This window comes from Neurospora hispaniola, assembly GCF_033458365.1.
Source record: "Neurospora hispaniola strain FGSC 10403 chromosome Unknown B0T23scaffold_4, whole genome shotgun sequence".
NCBI classification, from domain to species: Eukaryota; Fungi; Ascomycota; class Sordariomycetes; order Sordariales; family Sordariaceae; genus Neurospora; species Neurospora hispaniola.
Window position 1 is genome coordinate 2812933 of NW_026944409.1, and position 20918 is coordinate 2833850.

At 44.9% G+C, this 20918-nt stretch overlaps 5 protein-coding genes across 5 annotated transcripts; 3 read left to right on the forward strand and 2 right to left on the reverse strand.

The window, feature by feature from the left end:
- Positions 1 to 6747: 6747 nt before the first annotated feature.
- Positions 6748 to 7961, forward strand: B0T23DRAFT_147517 (uncharacterized protein). Its single transcript, XM_062832466.1, has one exon. The coding sequence runs from the start codon at positions 6930 to 6932 to the stop codon at positions 7908 to 7910; it is 981 nt and encodes a 326-aa protein (XP_062693135.1). The 5' UTR covers positions 6748 to 6929; the 3' UTR covers positions 7911 to 7961.
- Positions 7962 to 9192: 1231 nt separating this feature from the next.
- Positions 9193 to 10167, forward strand: B0T23DRAFT_442350 (uncharacterized protein; the record flags this gene model as incomplete). Its single annotated transcript, XM_062840818.1, has 1 exon — positions 9193 to 10167. The coding sequence occupies one exon, from the start codon at positions 9193 to 9195 to the stop codon at positions 10165 to 10167; it is 975 nt and encodes a 324-aa protein (XP_062693136.1).
- A 1292-nt stretch (positions 10168 to 11459) lies between these two features.
- On the forward strand, positions 11460 to 12761 carry B0T23DRAFT_317275 (uncharacterized protein; the record flags this gene model as incomplete). The annotated part of the gene is made up of 2 exons (XM_062834994.1): positions 11460 to 12025; positions 12080 to 12761. The coding sequence occupies 2 exons, from the start codon at positions 11460 to 11462 to the stop codon at positions 12759 to 12761; spliced, it is 1248 nt and encodes a 415-aa protein (XP_062693137.1).
- Positions 12762 to 13065: 304 nt separating this feature from the next.
- On the reverse strand, positions 13066 to 14290 carry B0T23DRAFT_147542 (uncharacterized protein). Its single transcript, XM_062832467.1, has 2 exons — positions 14105 to 14290; positions 13066 to 13957 (listed from the first exon to the last, which is right to left on the reverse strand). Exons 1-2 carry the CDS (start codon positions 14156 to 14158, stop codon positions 13232 to 13234), a joined length of 780 nt encoding a protein of 259 aa, XP_062693138.1. The 5' UTR covers positions 14159 to 14290; the 3' UTR covers positions 13066 to 13231.
- An 882-nt stretch (positions 14291 to 15172) lies between these two features.
- Positions 15173 to 19265, reverse strand: B0T23DRAFT_147571 (uncharacterized protein). The gene is made up of 3 exons (XM_062832468.1): positions 19260 to 19265; positions 17845 to 19147; positions 15173 to 17733 (listed from the first exon to the last, which is right to left on the reverse strand). The coding sequence occupies exons 2-3, from the start codon at positions 18900 to 18902 to the stop codon at positions 15279 to 15281; spliced, it is 3513 nt and encodes a 1170-aa protein (XP_062693139.1). The 5' UTR covers positions 18903 to 19147; positions 19260 to 19265; the 3' UTR covers positions 15173 to 15278.
- Positions 19266 to 20918: the final 1653 nt, after the last annotated feature.

The following is a 20918-nucleotide window of genomic DNA, read 5'->3' on the forward strand; positions in this document are numbered from 1 at the left end:
AGAGTAAACTAATTATTTTAAATTCGCGGCCAATTTCTTCGTTTATCGCTTTTAAGCCGGACTCGCGAGAAACCTATTTACTAATTAATTTAAAGTGTATATTTCTTATTAAAATTCAAAGATTGTAAGGTATTATAGACTATTTAGAGGGCGGTATTATACTAACGTCGGATTTAATTTTACCGGACGGAGAACCCTTATTAAATAGTTTATTTAATTATTGAGATGCTATATTAGTTAATAATTTTATATTAACTTCCAATTATTAGCATTTAAATAAGGAAGGGAATTAAGTAAATATAAAGAATAAGGGATACCTATTATTTACTTAAATTCGAAAGTAGGGGGAAACTTATTATATTAAGGGTATTTCGCGTACGTTTACTATAATTTAGCGATTTAAGAGCCTTAAATTTAAGTAATAAATTGTATAAGAATTCGAAATTCGTTAAACGAAGTAAAATATTATTTAACCTATTATAATTTAATTAATTAATAGGTAATAGGGAAGTACGTATTACTATAATCTATTATAATTTAACTAAGTAGTAATAGGTTATTTGGAAGTAAGAGAGCGATATAATCTATTTAAATTGGTTATTGCAATACTATCTAGCCTACTACAATTCGATTAAATCGTAGGTTTCTACGCGATCTACTACGATTCAATCGGTAGAAGAGAGTTGAAAAGGTGATTAGATTAAAGTCGTTGTAGTTACTATATAATATGGTCTGTTTCTACTTTAAAGAACAACCCTACAATTGATATACAAAAGCAATAATATTATTCCTATATAAAGTATAATATAGAAGGAAGAATTAGGAAGAGTAGGAACCGTACGTAGATAAATTGATATAATCTATTTAGGCGGACCCACCTCCTTATCTTATCGTTTAAACCCACCCTACAGCCCAGCCTGCGGGCTGGGCAGGGCGGTCAAGCGACCTGCATACACCATCAACTACTGAGCTAATCTACATACATAAGGTGATCCGTATCAGCTCCCTAAATAGCGTTTATAAGTAAAGGTCCTAGCCTAATTTATTACCAGATTTGTAAATAGAGAAATTTGTAAGCTTTAAAACGATTGTTATATTGAATTTAGTAAGAAATAGAATAGGGATGGACTAGCTTAGAAATATTATTGTACTACGGCCAATGAATATTATTTTTATAGGCGTTCTAACGAGTATTAATTGGCTAATTAATAATAGCGGGAGGAAGAAGTTATATAGGATTTACGTATCTTTGAAGTTAGTTGGAGCTATAAGTAAATATTTTAATAGTAAGTGTTTAATATAGAAAAAAGAAAATTAATAGAATAATAGGGAATTAATTAAAAAAGGAAGGAGGTAAGAAGGGAAATCTAATCGAGGGAAGTAGGTTTTTATATTTTAATAATAAATTATTATTAATACTTAATCTATTATTTATTATTTTAGGAGAAGGTAATTACTTAGAGAAAATTTATTATTCTAAATAATTATTAAAATTACTATAATTATTAGAAAAAGAAGAGATGAAAAATTTTTACTACTTTAAACCTTTATAATTTACTGCCTTTACTGCCTAAGTACTTGCTTTGAAAGAAAGGATAAATCGACTATATTAAAGGTAAATACTATGAAATTAAATATTATATTACTAGTTAAGCGAATAATAATTTCGAAAAAATACTTTTAATATTTAAATTTAATAGTCGGATAATCTACGAATTATTTATATAATACCCTCTTCCCTTAACCTTTTCCCTACCTTCCTTTTCTTCTCCCTATAGTAATAATATTAAAAAGCCTAAAAACTTCTAAAATTTTTTCTTCTCTATTAAAGCAATCCTAATTTAGTACAACCTACATTATTAATTCTTTTACTACACACAGCTCAACACGTTTTAAAATATTAAATATTAATTTTAGTTTTTTCTTCCTCTAACGCCGATAAATTAATTATTCCGATATTACTTTATTAATATATCTTCTAATAATTATACTTCTTCCTACAAAAAGGTTTAGGCTACTTTAGGTAATAATAATATAAGTAAATCCGATAAGGCTGAAGGTAAAAAGCTTTAGACTATTTTAAGCCCAACTAAGGAAATAAAATTTAGTAATACTAATAATAGATAACCCTAATAGCCTATTCCTACTTATAGCCTTCAATTTTTACGAGGGTATAGTAGAGTGCCGATCCTCAACTAATTTAATAAGCAGGTAATTGCACTATTATTAAACTTCCGATTTAAATAGATTTAAAAAGTTTTTAAAATAATATTTAATTAAAATATTATTAATTAAATACTTCGGTTAAATACTAATATTGTACCTGAATTATTAAAGACTATATTTTAAAATTTTATTAATTAGTACGTTTAGGACTATTAGGGATCCTTCCCTAATTTATTAAAAATAATTAATAAATGGTTGAATATTATAAGAATAAACTAATTGCGTAATTAGATATTAAAGTATAATAATAAGTGTAGGGTTTGTAAAGTATATCTTAGCCCCCTTTAAAATCCGAAGTTAAAGAATAAGTATATATTTTTTAATTATTCCCAACTAAATAATACTCAACCAAATTGGTACTTTAATTTTAGCCTACTTTATAATGAACTAAATATTAATAAACTATTTAGCAAGCTCTTCCGCTTTAAATTACAACCTAATTAAGTAAGCGCCTTCCTACTAAATAAAAATAGTTTTTATAATTAGAAGCGATTTATAATATATTTAACCAACTTTTAGTACAATATTAATAAGTATACCTTTATTTATACTAATAATCTAATTACCTTACTTCTATAAGTAACTAGAAAAGGGTTAAAAATAATTTTCGTATTAAATAAGTATATTTAATTGAATAATACTAATAAAATTCTAAAATATATAATTAATTCGAACGATATTAAATTACTTATAAAGGAAAAAAGGTTTTGGGTAATCCCTATCTACTTATAAAATATATATTTCTTAATAGCTATTTTTAATTAGTTGGTAGGCTAATAGGATTACTATGATTTTGATCTGTATGGTTCTATACCAAAGAATATAGAGTTAGCTTTAATTTTATTATTTTAAAAATTTAACGTTTGGGGGGTAATAAAGTCTAACTTAGGCCTTTTTATTTGTTAAATCGACTTCGTTACCTAAAAATCCAATTGGATTTATAGATTAATAGTAATAAAAGTTATACGAATAAAATTAGTAGAATATAATCTAAATTTTTAAATACTTATACTTAAAATTTAGAAATGGAGTATAATATTGAAGGAGTATATAATATTTAAATAAAAGTAGAGAAAGAATATTATAATATAATAATATTAAAGAATAATTTATAATACTTTATAAATAAAGTAATAGTAATTTAAAGGCTTATTTAGGAATCCTTTAGGGGAAGTATTATTTATAGTGGATAGTAGATTTAATAATATCCTCTTTTAATAAAATAAATGTATATATAGTATTAGAGAAAAGTCCTAGTGTCTTATATAATCTAAGGATTATATTACTTAAATTAAAGAGAACCGACTATAAGGGCTCGGAAGTATAGAGATCTTTCCTTACTACCAACTATATAATAACTTTAATACTATAATTAACCTTCTTCTATTCCAATATATATTAATTAAATTTATTAAAAAAAATAGTAGTAAAAATTCTTCGTTATTTAACTCTTTATTATTTAATTCTTCCTCTCCTACTTTTATAATATAATAAAGAGAGGTTAGAAGATTAACCTCTTCTTTAAATAATATTTATTTGCCTTTAAATTCTTCCCGAAATTCGATTTTAACCCTAATTCCGCCTCGATAAATTATAATTCGTTCTTAGAGCTTAAGGATAATAAATTAACCGGCCTCTACTCTAACTTCGTTTCGTTTAATAGTATTGTTATTTCTTAATCTTTATTCAATTGGGAGATGAAGCGCTTCTATTTAATTAACTATTAATAATTAGATACGCTGCAATTTAATACTAATTATATCCAACCCTCTTAGGGAAATTAGGGCTCTTTCTATTAATATTCTAATAAATTATATATAATTGTAAATTCCTTTTCCGCCTAGAAATATAAGAACTCTTGAATTATTATTAAAAAATAGAGCTCTATTAGTTCTAAAAAGTATTAGCCTATTAAGTACCTTAGAATTACTTATAAATTTAATATAGATATTTATTTAAGTAAGGAGGATTAATTAATTATTAATCCCTTTAAATTTTAAAAAGCCTTCGAACCCGTCTATTCCCTCCAATTCCTTTTAATATAAACGTATACTATTAAACCCTATACCTATATTACAATAAGGATTATCCCTAGTATTCGAATCTAAGAGTTTTTATTTAGTTAGAGAAATTTTTATTACTAGCTAAAACCTAATAGTTAATTAGCTATAAGTGGTAGTACTACTTGATTTTAATTCTTATAAGTTTATAGTAAACTCTTTGGTCTACCCTATTCACTATATAGAGCGCGACTTGGACAACCTTCCTAAATACAATCCTAATAACCCTTTCTAAATTATAATAGAATTTAAAGAAAAATTTAATTCAAATATTCGTTCAAAATTATAAGGACCTTTATAATTTATTAGAACGACCTAGAATAATATTATTCGGAGAACAAATAACTATCTCCTTACTAAAAGTACTAAAGAAAAATATTTAATTACAAAAAGTAAGAAAGGATATAGGGGTAATAAAAATAATAAAGGAAAGTACTAATTATATATATATATATATATATAAAGGTAAATCTACTCAAGGGATTTATTGTAAATTTAAAGGGAAGATTTAATTTGGAGTAGTATATAGGAATATATATATTGGTTTTTAGTAGTGATTTTTTTTTAAAAATTTTTAAAATATATAGGATTAAGGAAGTACTTTCTAAATTGAATAAACCTAGATAATTAGTATAGAAAAAGAATAGAAAAAGAAGGAGATTAAATATAAGGAAATAGGATAGGAGATTAAAAAAAAAATATCAACCTTTCGTTAAGCAAAATAATTAATTTCTAATTCTTTAGTAATTTTTAATTATATAAAATTAATTTTTAATAATTACTAATTATTTATCTTTATTTATTTAGTATACTAAGTAATCCTTTATCCTTCTTAGGGAAATACTCATTCGTATCCCTATTTATATTCGAAAAGAAAAATACAGAAAGATCCGATAGTTACCCTCGTTTTCCAGCGAAAACTGAATATTAAGCTATTTAATAAATGCGTGACTCCAATAAGTCGTATCTAGCTTAATACCTCCCATCTCGACCATCCGAAAAGACTTGAAAATCATCTACTACTCTACCTGATTAGACAGTTAAGAACTACGGTCCTTATGCATCGTGCTGGTCGTGGTAGTATTGGTGTTGTTGTTGTGGTTTTCTCGCTATTTCACTAATAGTATACTGTCACGGCACCATATGACATGGTCCCGTCCCTCTCGGCGTTCCGCCACCGCAACCTAACCGTCCTTTAGTCAGCTCTGTCGAGTCTCCACTTGGTTCATGTACATAGTTTGGGAGCAGAGTTTTCGCTGCTCTCTTCTGATCTTCTCCTCTTCGTGTAATATTACGTCTTCTCCAAGTCCTTCCTAGTCGGCATCGTGACATATACCTTCTAAGCGTACCTTTTCAGCAATAAACTATATTGAGGGACCGTTGCGTAGCCGTCTGGTAATCGATAAGATGGATATAGCTTTATTTATTTTTATAAACTATAAGGCTTTTAATGCCACCTATATTCCCTTTATTGCCCTACTAGAGGTAGAAAGAGAGTAGATCTTTAAAGAGGTAGAGGACTATTTGTATGCGGAGATGTATAATAACGATTTTAATGCTTGAGATTATGATAGAACCCTATTTTATTGGGATTATTTATATTATAGGGTAGGAAGAGGTTGAAAAGATAGTTCGATATAGTTAGTTTAGAGGTAATTAGTATAGATGTAGCTATAAATATTATAGTTAAAATGTAGTATTTCAACCTAGTCTAGCCACCAGATTACACCAGATTACACATGAAATGCCTAGATTTACTTGATTTATGTGGGGATATTACACGTGAAAAGTCACGTGTGACAGAAACATCAGTAACTTTCCTTTCTTTTTCCTTACATTTTCGTTCCTTACAATTACCTAGAAATTCACAGCCATCCCTAGTGCTACAGTCCCCTAGTAGCTACCCTGTTAGCTGCAAATTTATATGGTAGGCCGGTTGAGCGGCTTGCATTTTGCAGTTTGCAGGCTATACTATACTAAAATAATTCGGGCACGGAAATTCTTAGCATTTACTGGGTCTTTGCATTTATTGGGTCTAGCATTTACAGGGCACATTACTGTATCTCATCGTTTGCCAAGTCTGCCATCTGTTGGCGGTTGCATGCCATTCGTTCTCAGCTCCAGGACGCTTCCGCCTGTGCGGTCCTTTAGCCTTCCTTCTTGCATCTCAATTCTGTTCACGGCACACTCAACTTTACCTTCGGTTCTCTCAGTCTGTTCAATACTGTCACTCCTTTGTCTCTTCATTCGTCTCACCGTGTGGCCGTATGCTACTTTGATCAAGCTTGTCGAACCATGTCTGAAGCCACCGGAAGACGATCCGCTCCCGTCCGGTCAAAGAACAGGCCGAGACCTTTGTCCATTGTCCATTGTTCATAATGGCCTTGTTAGGTTGTCTTCGCTCCCGCCGAAGGAGAATGTGCCTGTCTATTTATTTCCATCCGATGAGGATTATAAGACAGCCATCGCCATGACACCACGAACAGACTTTGCTGGGCCATCAACAGTTCAACGACTCGGAGACAAGTGCTTGCAAGCTGCGAGTAAATACCTACCACTTTCCACCACTTTTCGTTACTTCACTCGAGTGCGACAAGCGACGGCCCGAAACAGCACTACCAACTTCGTCGAAAATCACTCACCATGTCTGAAATGCATCCTGATTCTCCTGCCATCCTGCATGGGGCTGTGAAGGATATCGTCTGCAACTTGGAGAAGCAGCTGAAGGTACAGCAAGAGAAACTACGAGTCCTATACAAGGAATGGAACTTCTGGGAGGCTGCCGGCGCTCTTCTCGACTTCGATCAACTTGAGGTTAGCGATTTCAAGATAGATGAGTTACAAAGACAGCTGATCGGAGCTCAAATAGAGCAGCTAACATTGGAAAACGACTTGTCGCAGATGACGGAGTTTGCCCGCCAAGTCTTCAGCCAGCAAGGCTTAGGCTTCAAGACCCCCTCGATTCCCATTCCCATCCCGTCTGCTAACTTGTTCCCGCTATCAGCCGAGTATTCACATCCTTCGCCACCACCAAAGTCATATGGACAGCAAATGACACAACGCCGGCAGGAGGATTTCCGCTATTACCTCGAACACCCGGAAATGCTGGCGGTTTTGCCGGGTCAAGTATCGCCTAAGAGTACTAACGTAAACAATGCTTCAGTGCTTGATCCCCAAGTAACCCTTGTTCAATCTCGTATGCCCTTTGCTCCCCCTCAAAACCCCCCTTTCCCTAACCACAAACTCGTTAGTCGCCCTCCAGCGCCTTCCCCTTCCCACACAAGAAGGCCATCAGTCAAGATTGTACCTCCTCCATCAACATCCACCACTCCCAAGGTACGTACTAACAACCTCCCCTCTCAAAATGACCTCTTCTTCCTTAGGCGTATGACTGCCTACCGCAATTCTCGGTACGGCTCACAGAAGGGAATCCACCCTACCGATGGTAAGCGCGATTACAAGTTTGACCCACACTTTTGGGAGAAGAAAGAAAACTGGGATGGGACAGACGATTTCTGGTTCAAGCCCTCGACGCAGAAGAGGAGGAGAATGGATGACGAGGATGAGGCTCTTTCGCCTTGCGCGGTGCCGAGGAAGAGAGTTAGGAGTGCCGGGGGAGTGTAACCATGAGGTCAATTTGGGGATGATATGGTGATACGGTGCGTGGGGGCGTGTGGCGAAGTAGATGCTCGTGGGTAAGTGGTAGATTTCCTTACTGACCAAAGCTCAAGACGTACAACATAGATTGAAAGAATAAATAAAATGATCACTCATTGACGATTGAGCCTGAGATATCAAGTTGTGATGTACTCCTATTCTCAAGGCATTTTTGTCTCTAACATAACGTTGCATGATACCGTTCTCTTCAAACCCCTTCCCCCCCAATGACCTTTTTCCCGAGCGAGCATTTCTTCCTAGTCTCCAACTATCCCTTCACAAACCTTATTGACTTTCCCAACAGTCTAAGTGTATAAATCTGCCTCCAATGGATATCATTTTGCCACTCACCTTGTCGTTATAGCTACCTAATTGTGTAGATTTATTCTTCTTCATCTTCTTCCTGTTCAGTCGGGTCCACTCAGTTGGGCTTAAACAAATTAAGTCAGCTAGAACACCTGACTTAGCGATGAACAGCTCTTCGCACTTGGGGGTAACTTTGCTGAGTTTTTGGCACTATATTGATGTCCCTCGACTTCTTTCGATAGTTGTTGCCAGCATAAAGCTTCGACGAGACAAGACCAGTCATCGTGAACAATGGAAACTTTCCGTAATCACGAAGAGTATAATTGAACCTCTTGAGGAGCTCTGTATTCTAGCCATCTGGAAAGATGACTGAGCCATGAAGGCTCTTCGGAAGATGAGCGGCGTGAAGATGAACATCACTTGTCTTCAGCAAAAATGTTTCACCTGGTAATCGCGCCGGCCAGGTCCTTCATTTCTAAGCTAAGACAGGCCAAACATCCCGGCTACAATACAACGAGGGGAAGCGAACATCGTCTTCCAGAACAATGCCCGTCTTCTAGAATAACTCAACTGTGTTCACTTGAAACCCGGAAACAACGCCCTTGTTCTACTGGTCCCGGGGATGCAGCCCTCCCGCTCCGAAACAAAGGCACCTTGAGAAGCCGGACACGAGTGCTGTTTCGCGTTGTTCTTTGTTGTTCGGAAGCACGATCCGACAATAGTTCATGTAACAAGATTAATGTGCGGATAAACAAGATAGATAAAACTCAACTGAGAAGAGAATGAGTGCCGTGTAATAGATTTAACAACGACGTTCAAGATGCCATCAGTCGACTATAAATACCTCTAGACAATGCCGCTCCCTCCGAAGCAAATGAGTTTCTTTTCTCGACAACAAAAGCGTCAACATCACCCAAGACAACGACTCACATCCATAAAAATTATGCAATCAAACAATTCCTCCTCATCGAGCAAGTCCAGCATGGACTCACCCCTCGAAGTGCCTCTCCTCCCCCACGAGCGCCTTCAACCCCCTTCATCGCCGCACCTTACGCCCCTCCGCCCAGCCCGCCACTTGCCCCTTGACTCGAATGACTCGAGCGACTCCAAGTCTTCAGGATCGTTCCCCTTCCCCGACATGAAACAATCTGATAGACCTAGCTCTTCAAGCTACGACAGCAACGAGACCATCGGCATCCCTCTTCTCCCACACGAGCAGCTCACCTCGCCCTGGGCCTCCATGTCGTCCTCGGGATCCCCATCATCATCGTCGACTTCGACGACGAAGAGGACACGGATGCGTAAAAACAGGCATCGCCCCAACCCCCTTCTCCTCGAGCGAGTGCAGCATGCACAACATGCACCTATGCTGGAGCCTGAAACCCAGTATGAACAAGGTTCGTGGTTCCCTCCTTCCTCCCCCTCCTGCTCTCCCACTGGTACTACTACCACCATCCTTCCACCTGACCATCAGCGCCATCGTGGAGAGTTCTGTGCCTCGCCCGAGCCAATGACTCCCGCCGAAGATCAGGTACGTCGTTCACTCCGTCCGTTGTTTGACATGGAAATTTTCGGTAACAAAGCGAGTGATCAAGGATTCGGTGCCTGCGCGAACAATGAAAGCGAGACGGACATCATCGCCAGTCTTGAAGAGGGGTACTTGCCACCCACACTAAAGACTCAGACCCATGACGAGGAAGAGTACACAATGAAGAGGAGTGAGAGTCTTGTTTCGTTCAAGGATCTCCATATTCCTGAACCAAAGGCTCCGGCTTCGATGGTGATCACGACTCTCAAGAGGCGAGTGAGTTATGCCTGCGAGACTGCCACCGAGTTGGTTAAAGGCTCCCGGGCGGCGGCTACGACCAGTGCTTTTGTAGGGGATGTTTTCGAATACCTGATCAAGAAGGGCTTTTAGCGGAGAGCGTTAGGTGGCAAGTAGCCATATCTTCTGCTTTGTTGTATGTTCCTCATTTTATGTTCTGGTAGAAGAACCACTGTACAGCTGTGTTCTCGACTTACCAAACCGTGGACAAATGTGAGATTTTAATCTGGTTGTTAGTTTTTCATCATCACCACATTAGAAAAAAAAAAAAAAAAAAAAAAAACAACAGGCATCTGATTTGTCATTGAGTTTCTCCATGTTTCCTCGTGATGTGATTTCCCTATGCAATATCAGGCGTTTGCTGACATGTTGTCCCATGACCTCGAAGGGAGCTAGCCCAAAGCTTGGCCCCATCCATTCCGAACAACTTTCACATCATTGTTCGTCTGTATTCGTGCTATTGCTCCACCATATGACATGTCGCATCGATGCGCATGTGGCGTTTGTCTTCGATAGAGTAGCAACGCTAGTTTGATGTACGGTATGCTTGAAACGCGGCCGTCCTGTTACACCGTTCTGTTAGACTTCACCCTTCTGATGGCCGCCTTAAAGCCGCAAAAGCAAATCTGGGTTGTAGTCACATAATGGTCAACCAAGCATTCACCTTGCAAATTCTGAGTCTCAAGGGACTATGTAGGTCTCACGTTTCCCGGCCGGCAGGCTTCCGATGCTCTTATGAACGCGTGCTTGCCATGGGGTCAATGTGTGACCCGGTCTTATCCATGTACGACGGAACCCGATATTAAAAGATTTATGCAGTTGGCCGTAGTAGGGAACTTATCCCGACCGCACTTGGATACTCCTGCTAATGGAGCTAGGAGACGGCGAGGATCGGAAACGGGTACGTACGTATGGAGTTTAGGTCAACCTCCGACGGTGGAAAGTGGGAGACGGGGAGTGGTGTGTCCAGGCGATAAGGCATAGCAGTGTCGCCTTTATTGCTTCCCTATATCCTCGTCTTTCCGTTATACTTGCGCGATCACATCCATTCTCATCTTACGTACTATTGGGGCGCTGTAAGCAGCACATGGCCATCAAATTTCTCAGCTGGGGGACAGGACATACCGTAAGCACGCTTCCCACCGCATGCCGCCACCATCTTTCCATGATGACCCCTCGATAAATGCAGCAGTATCAACGAAGTAACCAACATTGTGGGACTGGACTCCTCCTCGATCCGTCTGAAAGGCTTCTTCGGAAAACAGAAGCGTTTCGACGCGGTTACCTCCAGCTTGGTCTTGTCCCAGTCGAAACCCATGCAATCAATGCGTGTACCTCTAGACCACTGCTACCAGACAACCAGAGGACATAAACAAGCAAACGCAATGAACAACTCCCAACACCACCAGTATCCGACCAACAACACTTCTTCGGCGCAAGAGACTCGCATTCTTACCACCTTTCCAGCCGAGGACCTTCCGGAACCGCGCGTCGAAGAGCTCCGCCGAGATGAAGTTCTTTATCCACCCCCCGCTCCGGGCGACTTTCCTTTCCACCTGCGCATCCCTCTTCTGACCCAACTAAACCGATGGTTCTGCTGTCAATGTGCAACCAGAGCGATCCACTCCCTGCAGAACAATGAATACAGAGGCCTCGACAAGATCGGCATGGTGAACAACAAAACGTTTGATCGCTGTCACGACCCTGCCTGCTCTCATATTCAATGCGCCAACTGTGCCCTCGGACCTGGATTTGGCGGTCTTTTATTATTCAACAGCTTGCTCCCTCCCGTCGGGGGTAGAGGAGTCCATATGCAGGGACCAACCGTTGTCCGAACCGTTGCCGGCCTACATGCTCATCCTTTCCATATCGACCCATGCCACTGGGAATGTGCCTGTCGTGAGTGGATAAGCAATGTGTTTGATTCCCGTTGTACGATGCACCTGACAAGGTGTGCGAATCCTCGCTGTCAGTTTCGAAACCGAAGAGACGTGGGAGTGTTGAGGCCGGATAGCGTGGTGCTGAATCGGTATGGACAACGGTTGGGTACGGCGGATCAGCGAGTTGTCGAGAAAAATGGTCCATGGATGGTGCAGAGACAAGGTTTGAGTATGGTACCTGAGAGGAGTCAGAGAGATAAAGGAAAGGGGGTAGTACCTCCGGGACGTCCACCGCCGGCACCAACCGGACCGCCCACAGCGGTGTTGCTGGATGTGTTTAGACTAGGGACTGCTGGGTACGCGGGCGATGAGATGGATATTTGTGAGGATGAGGCTGAGAAAATACCGGTGTGGAAGCCAGGATGTCCGGCGCCGAGGTACAGACGCAGACGAGCGCCGCCGCCGCCACCACCACTCGATAAACCAGAGGAAGTTGCCAGGTATCTGTCAGAATATTTGGCCAGCATTCCACGTGGATCTCCTCAGCCTATGTTAATGGCCAGCGCGGCTAGAGGAGACTTGTCGCGACCCGGGTTGGTGATGATGAGTGGAAGAAGAGAAGACAACGAAAGTCGAAGTCCATTTCAGGGGGCAGGGTTCAGCCATCCTCCGAGATCAGGTCACCATTCTGGACATCGCCCACTGTCGGTCGGGGTAACCGCAACCACGCCATCGACATCAACGAGGTCTTTTGGGGTTTCAGGTGCCAGTGACGGCCGGATAAGCAATGGGTGGCATCGGATGTAAGGGGCAGAAACTCTCCAGAGAATTGTTTGCATGGAGAGGCCAGAAATCCAATCATAGAAAGAGGTGAATCAAGTTTGGGTTCCGAAATTCCAAAAAGAAAAAAAATGGCAGGCTTCCTGGAGGGAAAGAGCGACCAAATGTCAGGATAATGGAGGCTTGAGCAGCTGGACAAGAGCAGAAGGAGCGACCGCTTTATGCACCCGGTTCAACGTCTTGTCCTGCACTGCATTTCCCCGCATTCCTGGTACCAACTGCTACGAAGACACAATCACGACAGGCAGGTAATACCCTCAGGTTCGCATTGTGTGGGAATCATAAGAAGTACCTGGTAGTTAGTGCCCGATAGAGTCGAAAAATATCAAACACTGCGATCTCACCAACATTTTTCTTTTTCTTGAAACCCTAATGGGGACGCAGTGATGCCCTCACACGGACAGTCCTTACTCCCTCTTCGTTCCCCCAGTTTTCCCTCACAAGTCTCTAACCATCCAAACATTCCCCTCCGCCTCTCCCCCCTCAAAAACTCTGAACCCTACCTTTTCATAGAACTTCACCACCTGCTTGTTCTCCCCCGCCACCCCCAGATTCACTCCCCTTCCATAATCCGCTCCACTCGTCCTTACAGCTTCCACAAACCGTTCAATCAATTTCCTCCCCCACCCTTTCCCCTGCCACTCATCCAACAAATCAATATGCAACATGGCCCTCCACGTTTCCACCATCTCCTTCTTCCTCGCTTCCGCGGGTCCGCCCTCCGGCCCTGACAAGACCAGCCATTGCGGGTTATACGCAAGTTGAGCTAGACACACCGGATTCAACCTTTGAGCAGCAGCAGCAGCTTCTTTCGTTTTACCACCGGAAGATGGAAGGAACCAGCTCTCGAGTGTGTCCAGTTGCTTGGGCGGGGGAACGTCGATGAGACCTTGTGGGGATTGCAGCACTTCCTTGATGTAGCGGGGGTAACAAGCAGCGAAGGCGTGGACGTCGGGGGTGCCGATTACGTAGCCTACTACTTTCCCATCTTTTCCGTCTTTGGAGGGGGGAGAGGAGTCGGTGTTTGTGTTGGTATCGGTGTCGTCGACCAGAACGAAACAGGTCTGTGGAGAGAGATGGGTGAATTGGACACACCAGATATAGGGGGACATGCGGGCGGTGACGGGGTCAGCCGCGACGGTTGGGGACTGGGTTGCGCGGCACTGGGGTGGTTTTGGAGTTAGTAATTTGTTGTTAGGTTAGATGGTGGATGTACATGATCTTGTGCTGTAAGGGATGCGGTAGAAAGGAGGGATGAGTAAGTGAGCAGTGTTGCATGATCAAGTGAGGTGCTTCAGATTGGCACTTACAATGTGCATGCAAGCCTCAGTATCTCTTGGCTCAAAGGAGCGAATGAAGGGCATGTTTGCGGTTGAGGATTAGCTGAGTTGTTGATGCGAGGAAGTGGTCGTCGACGCTTGTTATCTTGGGGTATTTCTTCTTTTTTATATCTTAGCTCACGTCCAGATGGTGAGAAAAAAGGAGCAGAAGAGCGAGCAGGTGAGGGGTTGGTTACCTTGAATAGTACAAACATTATAGATGAGGTTTCTCCGAAGTTTAACACATTGCTTGTTCGCGGTCTGCCCAAGTCCGACACTTATCCCGGTGTAACCAAGTCCGTGGGAAAACTTCGGGAGACTTGGGATATTCGGGCCGTGTCTCCCTCTTAGTGCAAGTGCTACCGATTTGATATCTCCACGCGGGTCGGCTCAACTCCTCCAGTCTGGAACGACAAAAAGCAGCCAGTATACCCGAGGGCTTCTGGGCGCCAAGCGTCCTTTGTCCCCCTCTTTGCACACCCAGAAGCCTTCGGGTAATCTCACCCAGCTGCTCTCGAACTTGGGTCTTGAACAGAAGTTGGTATATTTCCTACTACTTAAGAACCTCCCAAAAGCACAGTGCTGGGAACCACCTCCCCGCCTACCGCCGGCATCCAGCCGTATCCGTACACCCATGGCTCATTCTCCGTTCCCCATTCCACCTGATTAATACATTCCCCTCCTCGTCAACGTGATGGAGTCCATAACTACTTTTCCCGAGCCAGTCTCTTTCGAGAAGTGACTAACCCGCTATTGCCGTACACGGAATCCTACATCTTGTTTGTTCTCAACGCGCAGAACCCCAGGTACTGCGCAAGCCGCTGGAGACGGGCAAGAAGTTTAAGACACGATGATACAAAATGTTCAACAAAGAACCCAAACAAAAAGTAAAGAAAAATATAACAAAGTTTGTACACGAAGTTGATATAAATGCAGAGGTATCTGGATTTCATAAGCCCATTCAAATCAACACGGCGGCCACTCCTGCCCCCATTGCTGCTTGCCTCATAACCCGAAAGTAACACAGCCCCTGAAGAAAGAAAAAGACGGGTTTCAAGGATGGGAAAATGACAGATAAATGGTTTGTGCAAATCAGTGACGGAGATGCTTGCACCAATCGGCTTCCAAACAAGACATGAGATGGGCTTGGAACATGCCAATGGGGCTATTTGTGCTGTGACTCGACTTGTTTGAGAGAGAATGTTGAACCATTCTCCCCCATATTAGCAAGAGCTCGCCCAACACGTCCATATGACTCGATGTGAGGTTTGCGCAACCGTCGCCGGTAGTCGGATTTTCCGGGCTCTTCGTCGTCACTAACAGAGAAGGCACTTTGCGTTTCAGCATCTGATACAGCCATGCTCTCTGTTTGATTTGCAAATGGAGGGCGAGGCACTCCCATGCCGGCACCATCAGGCGTATCGCGTGGGCTCTCGCGTTTGCGACGAGGGTTGATGGGTGGAACTGGAGGTGCCGTGGTAGGTACAGGTGGTACTCCCGCACGGCTGCTCGGGCGAGACCCGCCTTCCTGTGAGTAGCCATGAGGCAGATCCATCGTCGGCATGCGGCTGGTTGCCATCACAAACTTCGGCTCAGATATTTCCCGCTTGTCTACGAAGCGCTTCGCTGTTTCTGAAATGAGCTGTCTTGATCTGGAACCGAAGGATGGCGTTCCCGCCGGGGATGCCGCAGGTCCTGCAGTATACGGCGAAGGAGGCATTGGCGATGCGGGTGAGGGCGGTCCCGGGTAAGCACCGTATACCGAACGACCGGCTTTCAGATTGCCTGCAGACTTGGATCTTTCAAGCACATGAGGCGAAGGCAAGGGAGAAGGGGCACCGCGGTTTGAATAGCCTTGGGTTGGCATGATGGGAGACTGCTTGACGTTTGTATCAGGAAGGCCAGGAGAGCGCAGTGGGCCGCGAGGGCTCCCAGGCGCCATATTCCCGTCTTGTTGCAGCATGAGATGGTGCAGCCGGCGGCTTTTGGACGTTGATCTTCCCCGCTTGGCATCCGAATCACTTCTCTCACGGCTGCCAGGCATGATGTGAGCAGTAGGAGAGTCACGATGCATTCCATATCCACGCTCCTGACTAGGGCCGCGTGAACTATACTGCATGGGATGTGCCTTCCCGTCCCTGCTCGACGTTCGTCCCCTCCTCGGAGCTCTTGGAGGCGATTGCAATGCCAGCGGTTCCATATTGCTTGACTCATCAAGAGACGGCGCGGTCGTGGAAAGCTGCTGTTGTGCAAGAGCCTCAAGTTCCTTCCGCTTCTGCAGCTCGCGCTTGGCATTTCTGAATGCCATCAAACCTGGGTGGGCGTTCCAAGTATCCTCTTTGTCATTTGTGGACTGACTTGAATTGTCGTTCTCAGTCTCGGAACTATGACGGGCCTGGCGCGCCTTGCTCCTCTCTGGGATCGCTTGTACGGCTGTCTCCCTCACGTCGAATGAATCCTTGGTTGGGCTCCGAGAACTGCTCCTGGCGCCCCCAAGGCCCAAAAGCTTTAGGCTGGACTTGGGTTGACTTCCCAAATTATTCCGTGAGCGATCTACCAGAGAGCTACTACTTGACTTTGCTTTGAGGATGTTGATGTTCAAGTGGTTCAGGGAGGACTGGCTGCCTTTGTGGGAGGGGAGTTCTGGCTGTCTAACTGGTGATGTCGCTCTGCTGCTATCAGACTCGGCATAAGAAGTCAGCCTTTCCTTCACTCGTCGCCGAGCTTCGGCCAGTTGACTTGCGAACTCGTCCAGTTCGCTGTCAGTATTACTGGATCTGTTTGAAGGCTTGGATAGCCCGTGATTGGTCGCACTGCTCGACCGGTTGGAGGGTGCGGAGTCTACGACAGGTGTCTCCTTCTGCACTGCTTCAGCTGCCTGGTTGTCAGTGTTTGGTTTGGCACCGTTTCCGTAATAGTTCAGTGTCCATTCTTGTTCCTGCGCAATCCATGGAGTGATCTTGGGGTCCGGCAACATATTGAGCGGTCGCGGCTCGGGATCGTTGTTTTGTGTGGGGGCACTCCAGATCGAGGAAGCATTGCTGCCTGAGCGAAGGTGTGAACGGACTAGGCCACCAAGTCCAGCGTTGGGGCCAAGAGTAGGAGAGTCTGCCGATGCAGGCTCGATCGACTCTTCGATAGAGATTCTTGGGTTTTCGGACTTTGCTGATGTGCTGATAGAAAGCGGGGGTGGAGCAGCAGCCCCCCTTAGCGCAGGGTGTTCCTCATCGGCAGGACGCTGAAGGCTGAGCTGACCGGAAAGGGCTGCTAAAGCTTCAGCTTGAAGACTTTCGGGTGTTTGCGAATCGAATTCGGTAGTCGAGGGCTCTTCTTCCAATGCTGGCTGAGTCCTGAGAGGATCCCCTCGTCCCTCAAAGGGCTGCCCGTGGGTAGATGATTCCTGTGAGCGAGCGGTAGCGAAGGAAGCATCAGACTCTGCCCGGAAGCGATGGGTTGGCGTCTCGCGACCCTGCTGCAGCTGGATTTGGCGCTGGGCGTACTTGGTCTCGTCGTATGGTTGCAAAGGCTTCTGAAACACTCCCATAGCGGTGGCTTTTCCAACATCGTTAGGCTGAATGGGCAACAGAGGGAGCGGTTCGCCAGTCTCGCTGATGGGGGGACTGAGTGGAGGAGAGCCACCAAAGTTTAGCTCGGGATCCGCTTGAGGAGCAGCCCCATTTCCCAAGTCCCCAGTACCAGTCGCAGGAGTAGTGATCGGAAGACTGACTGACCTTAGCTGAGGGGCGCTTGTTTTGCTTGCGAGGGTCCGTTCCTCGCCCAGCCGGTCACCAAGGGCCTTGACGCCCGAGGCCGCGGTCTTCTGGCGGTTGAGTGACTCGATCCTCGATAGTACAGAGGATTGTTCTGGCCCATCTTGGCTCGTGCTTTGCTCGTATAGACGTCTCTTATGGGTCACCGATCGGTCAAGAGCGGGAGTAGAAGCGCCCGAGGTAGGAGCAGTTGACACGTAACCTGCAGGCTGTGATGCGATCGAGTTGGCAGCAGTGGAATTGCGCGCCATGATGGAAGCCGACGAGGTGGCCGAACTCGTCTCCCGTTTGAAATTGTATCCCAAGGGGGGCGGTGACTCGGATCGTGGGTGGTCTTCATGGGCCTTCGCCTGCTCATGCTCCTCTTCAGCTGCATGCTCTTGCTGCTCCTTTTCTTTTTCAGAAATACGCCAACGCTGAAAAGCGGACAAGGCGACATCGTCATCGGCGTACAATGCCCGGCCTCCCAGGCCGCCGGACTTGGTAGCAGGCACTTTGTAGATCTTTTGCCTTCCACCAAACAGGTTGTTACCCTCAATAGGTTTTCCGCGACTTAATATGCTTCCACCATTGTCGAAGTCAGCAGAAGCAATCGAATCGCTCCTGAAAAAGTGAGAAGGAGCCTTGATGGACTCCACCTCGGCAATGTCCCCAAGACCTCCGGCGGCACCAAAACCAAAGTCAGGAAGTCGCGATTGTCGCTTTGGGTGTAATACACTGTCGTCGCTGGCCTTGCCAATCTTGGTGTTGGGGTCATCTTGCTCTCTTAGCATGGAAAAGCGCGCAGATAGGTTTGTCATGAGAAGACTTGTGCGGAAGTTGTCGTCGGAAGGAAGGGCCGTCGAGAGATCGAATTCCAGCTTGGGTTCCTCTACCGGTGCCTTCTTCCCCTTCCTGAACCCCTTGAAGCCTGACAAGGAGGATTGCTCCGAGTCTTCGCTAGAGCGGGCGACTGCGGCGGCGGTGGCGGCGGCGGCGGCCTCCTCCTTGGTCTTCTTCTTATTTCTGAAGCGATTCATGCTGGCGGTTTGTGGTGCGGTGTCGGGATATAAACAAGCTCACACTGACGGAGAGGAGTGAGACCCGATTATAAGAACTGCCCCAGATCAGATCAGAGTGGCGGATGGTGAGATTTGCATTCCATCCAGGGATGTAGTGCAGATCGTATTTTTTGCGAGGGTTCACCCGAAGCGATCTGGTCGGTGATACGGCAAGACGAATCAAGCGACGTCCCGTCAACCTGTTCAGATGCAGTGTTGCGTTTCTAAGTGAGGGAGGATTGTGTGTCAGCTTGGTCTCGTGCAAAGCGCAACAGCGCCCCTTGCTCGTGCTCGCGGGGATCACAGCCCTTTGTACCAGGACCCCAGGCCACTCACCGTATGTTTCGCCGCCGTTATCGGGCGAGGCCGAAGTCGTATACCCGCTTTCTATAGCCAACAAAAGCAGAAAGGTTCTGTACTGGACAACCCCGGGCAAGAGGTGAGTCTGGTGTTGCGAAAGCTGCAGGGTCAATAGTGTCGAGAAGTCGAGGTGTCTTTACGATGTCCCGATCTGTTTATATCGCACAGCACCAATTTCTGTAGTCTTCCAATCAAATATCGTCGGTCAATCGGGCGTGGGAAGTTTCGGTATGTCAAAATAACACAGTGAGCGAGTGTGATGAAGAAACAGAAAGAAGAGGACGATCTCGCGTCACATCCAGGTCTTTGGGTTTGCTGGTATTTTTGGCCGCAGTATACCGACAAATATTCGAGAGAAAAGAGCGGGCGAAGGGAAGACGTCGTAGGAGAAGAGGATTAATCTTCTTATTGTCGGCCAGGTAAAGGAGTGACGACGGGCGCGCGGGCACACCCAAAGTGCGGGTTGGAACGCGGGGAACCGAATACAAGCGACAAGAGGCTGAGAGGGGCTTGTCGGCGGCGGACCTGAAGCTGATGATCAGAGGAATGGAATGGTCGGACGACAAGACGCAACGGGATGGGGATGAGGTTTTGGGTTGTACGTAGAGGTAGAGGTAGTGTGCGGGTTGGGGCCAGGCCTGGGAACTGAACCTGGTTCTGGGCATGAGGCAAGGTGTGGTGGAAGATGGTTAGGTCGCCGGGGGTGGTTCACCCTTTCGGAGGAGGAGGACCGTCAACTTTCTTTCTGGATGCACACTGCAGGGCAGGGCACGCACGCACACGCAAGGAAGTCCCCTCCCAGGGATCCCGTCGACTACGCTAGGCACCAACAAGGGCACAAGGGCCCGGCACCTGCACTACCTACCTAGGTACCTACCTAACCTCCACTGAGCCAGGAACGACGGGACTGCAACAACACAACAAACCTGAACGGGCAGCCGTGGGGCTACTCGCTAGGTAGGTGCTATCCTGCACCTCGGCTGGCTGGCAGCGCAGTTTGGAGCGCATTGGGAGCGCCTTGGCAGCCGACCTGACCTGGCTTACTTAGTTTTTCACCTTCACCGTGGGAAGCACGCACGCGGAGGAGCGACCCGCCGTGGACCGGATGACCCCCGAGTGTGGGGGGTGTGTTTATTGGAGGTCAATTGAGCTCTGTCATTGGCCAGCGGAGATCCGTCCATGGAGAAAAGGGGCATGCAAAAGCAATTTGTGTGACAAACGATTCCACCGTGCGTCTGCCCGCTCAACTGAGGCACCACATCCTCTCCAAAAATGGTGCACTTTCGGTGCTCGAGGAAATGAAGCTTCCCAAGCCAATTTCATTGGGCAAAATCCTCCAGAGAAGGTCGGACAGGGGCCAAAAAGAAAAAATCGGAAACCCGACAGCGGAAAGCGAATGGACAGAGCTCCTTTCATTCCAGGTAGTGTATCTCGTACCTGCAGAGGTGCAGCCTGCACTGACCTCGCTGGCACTCTCCATGCGTCTATTCAGTGTGGCAGCTACCAAGGTACAGTACGTCTATGAGACGAGGGCATTGTGGGGAGGAGGGTCGTGGGAGAGTATCGTCAGATTGCCGCCAACCCCATGGGTGGAGAGCGATGAGCCAAGGCTACCAGATCGTCAACAACAATCAC

Excerpts from the sequence above, each read along its gene's own strand:
- B0T23DRAFT_147542 (XM_062832467.1), bottom strand. The coding sequence starts at position 14,158 with ATGCCCTTCATTCGCTCCTTTGAGCCAAGAGATACTGAGGCTTGCATG. Across the intron at positions 13,958-14,104 it reads CTGAGGCTTGCATGCACATT|TGCCGCGCAACCCAGTCCCC; the intron begins GTAAGTGCCAAT and ends AAACCACCCCAG.
- B0T23DRAFT_147517 (XM_062832466.1), top strand. The coding sequence starts at position 6,930 with ATGTCTGAAATGCATCCTGATTCTCCTGCCATCCTGCATGGGGCTGTG.
- B0T23DRAFT_147571 (XM_062832468.1), bottom strand. The coding sequence starts at position 18,902 with ATGAATCGCTTCAGAAATAAGAAGAAGACCAAGGAGGAGGCCGCCGCC. Across the intron at positions 17,734-17,844 it reads ACAAGCGCCCCTCAGCTAAG|TCCCCCCATCAGCGAGACTG; the intron begins GTCAGTCAGTCT and ends TCCTCCACTCAG.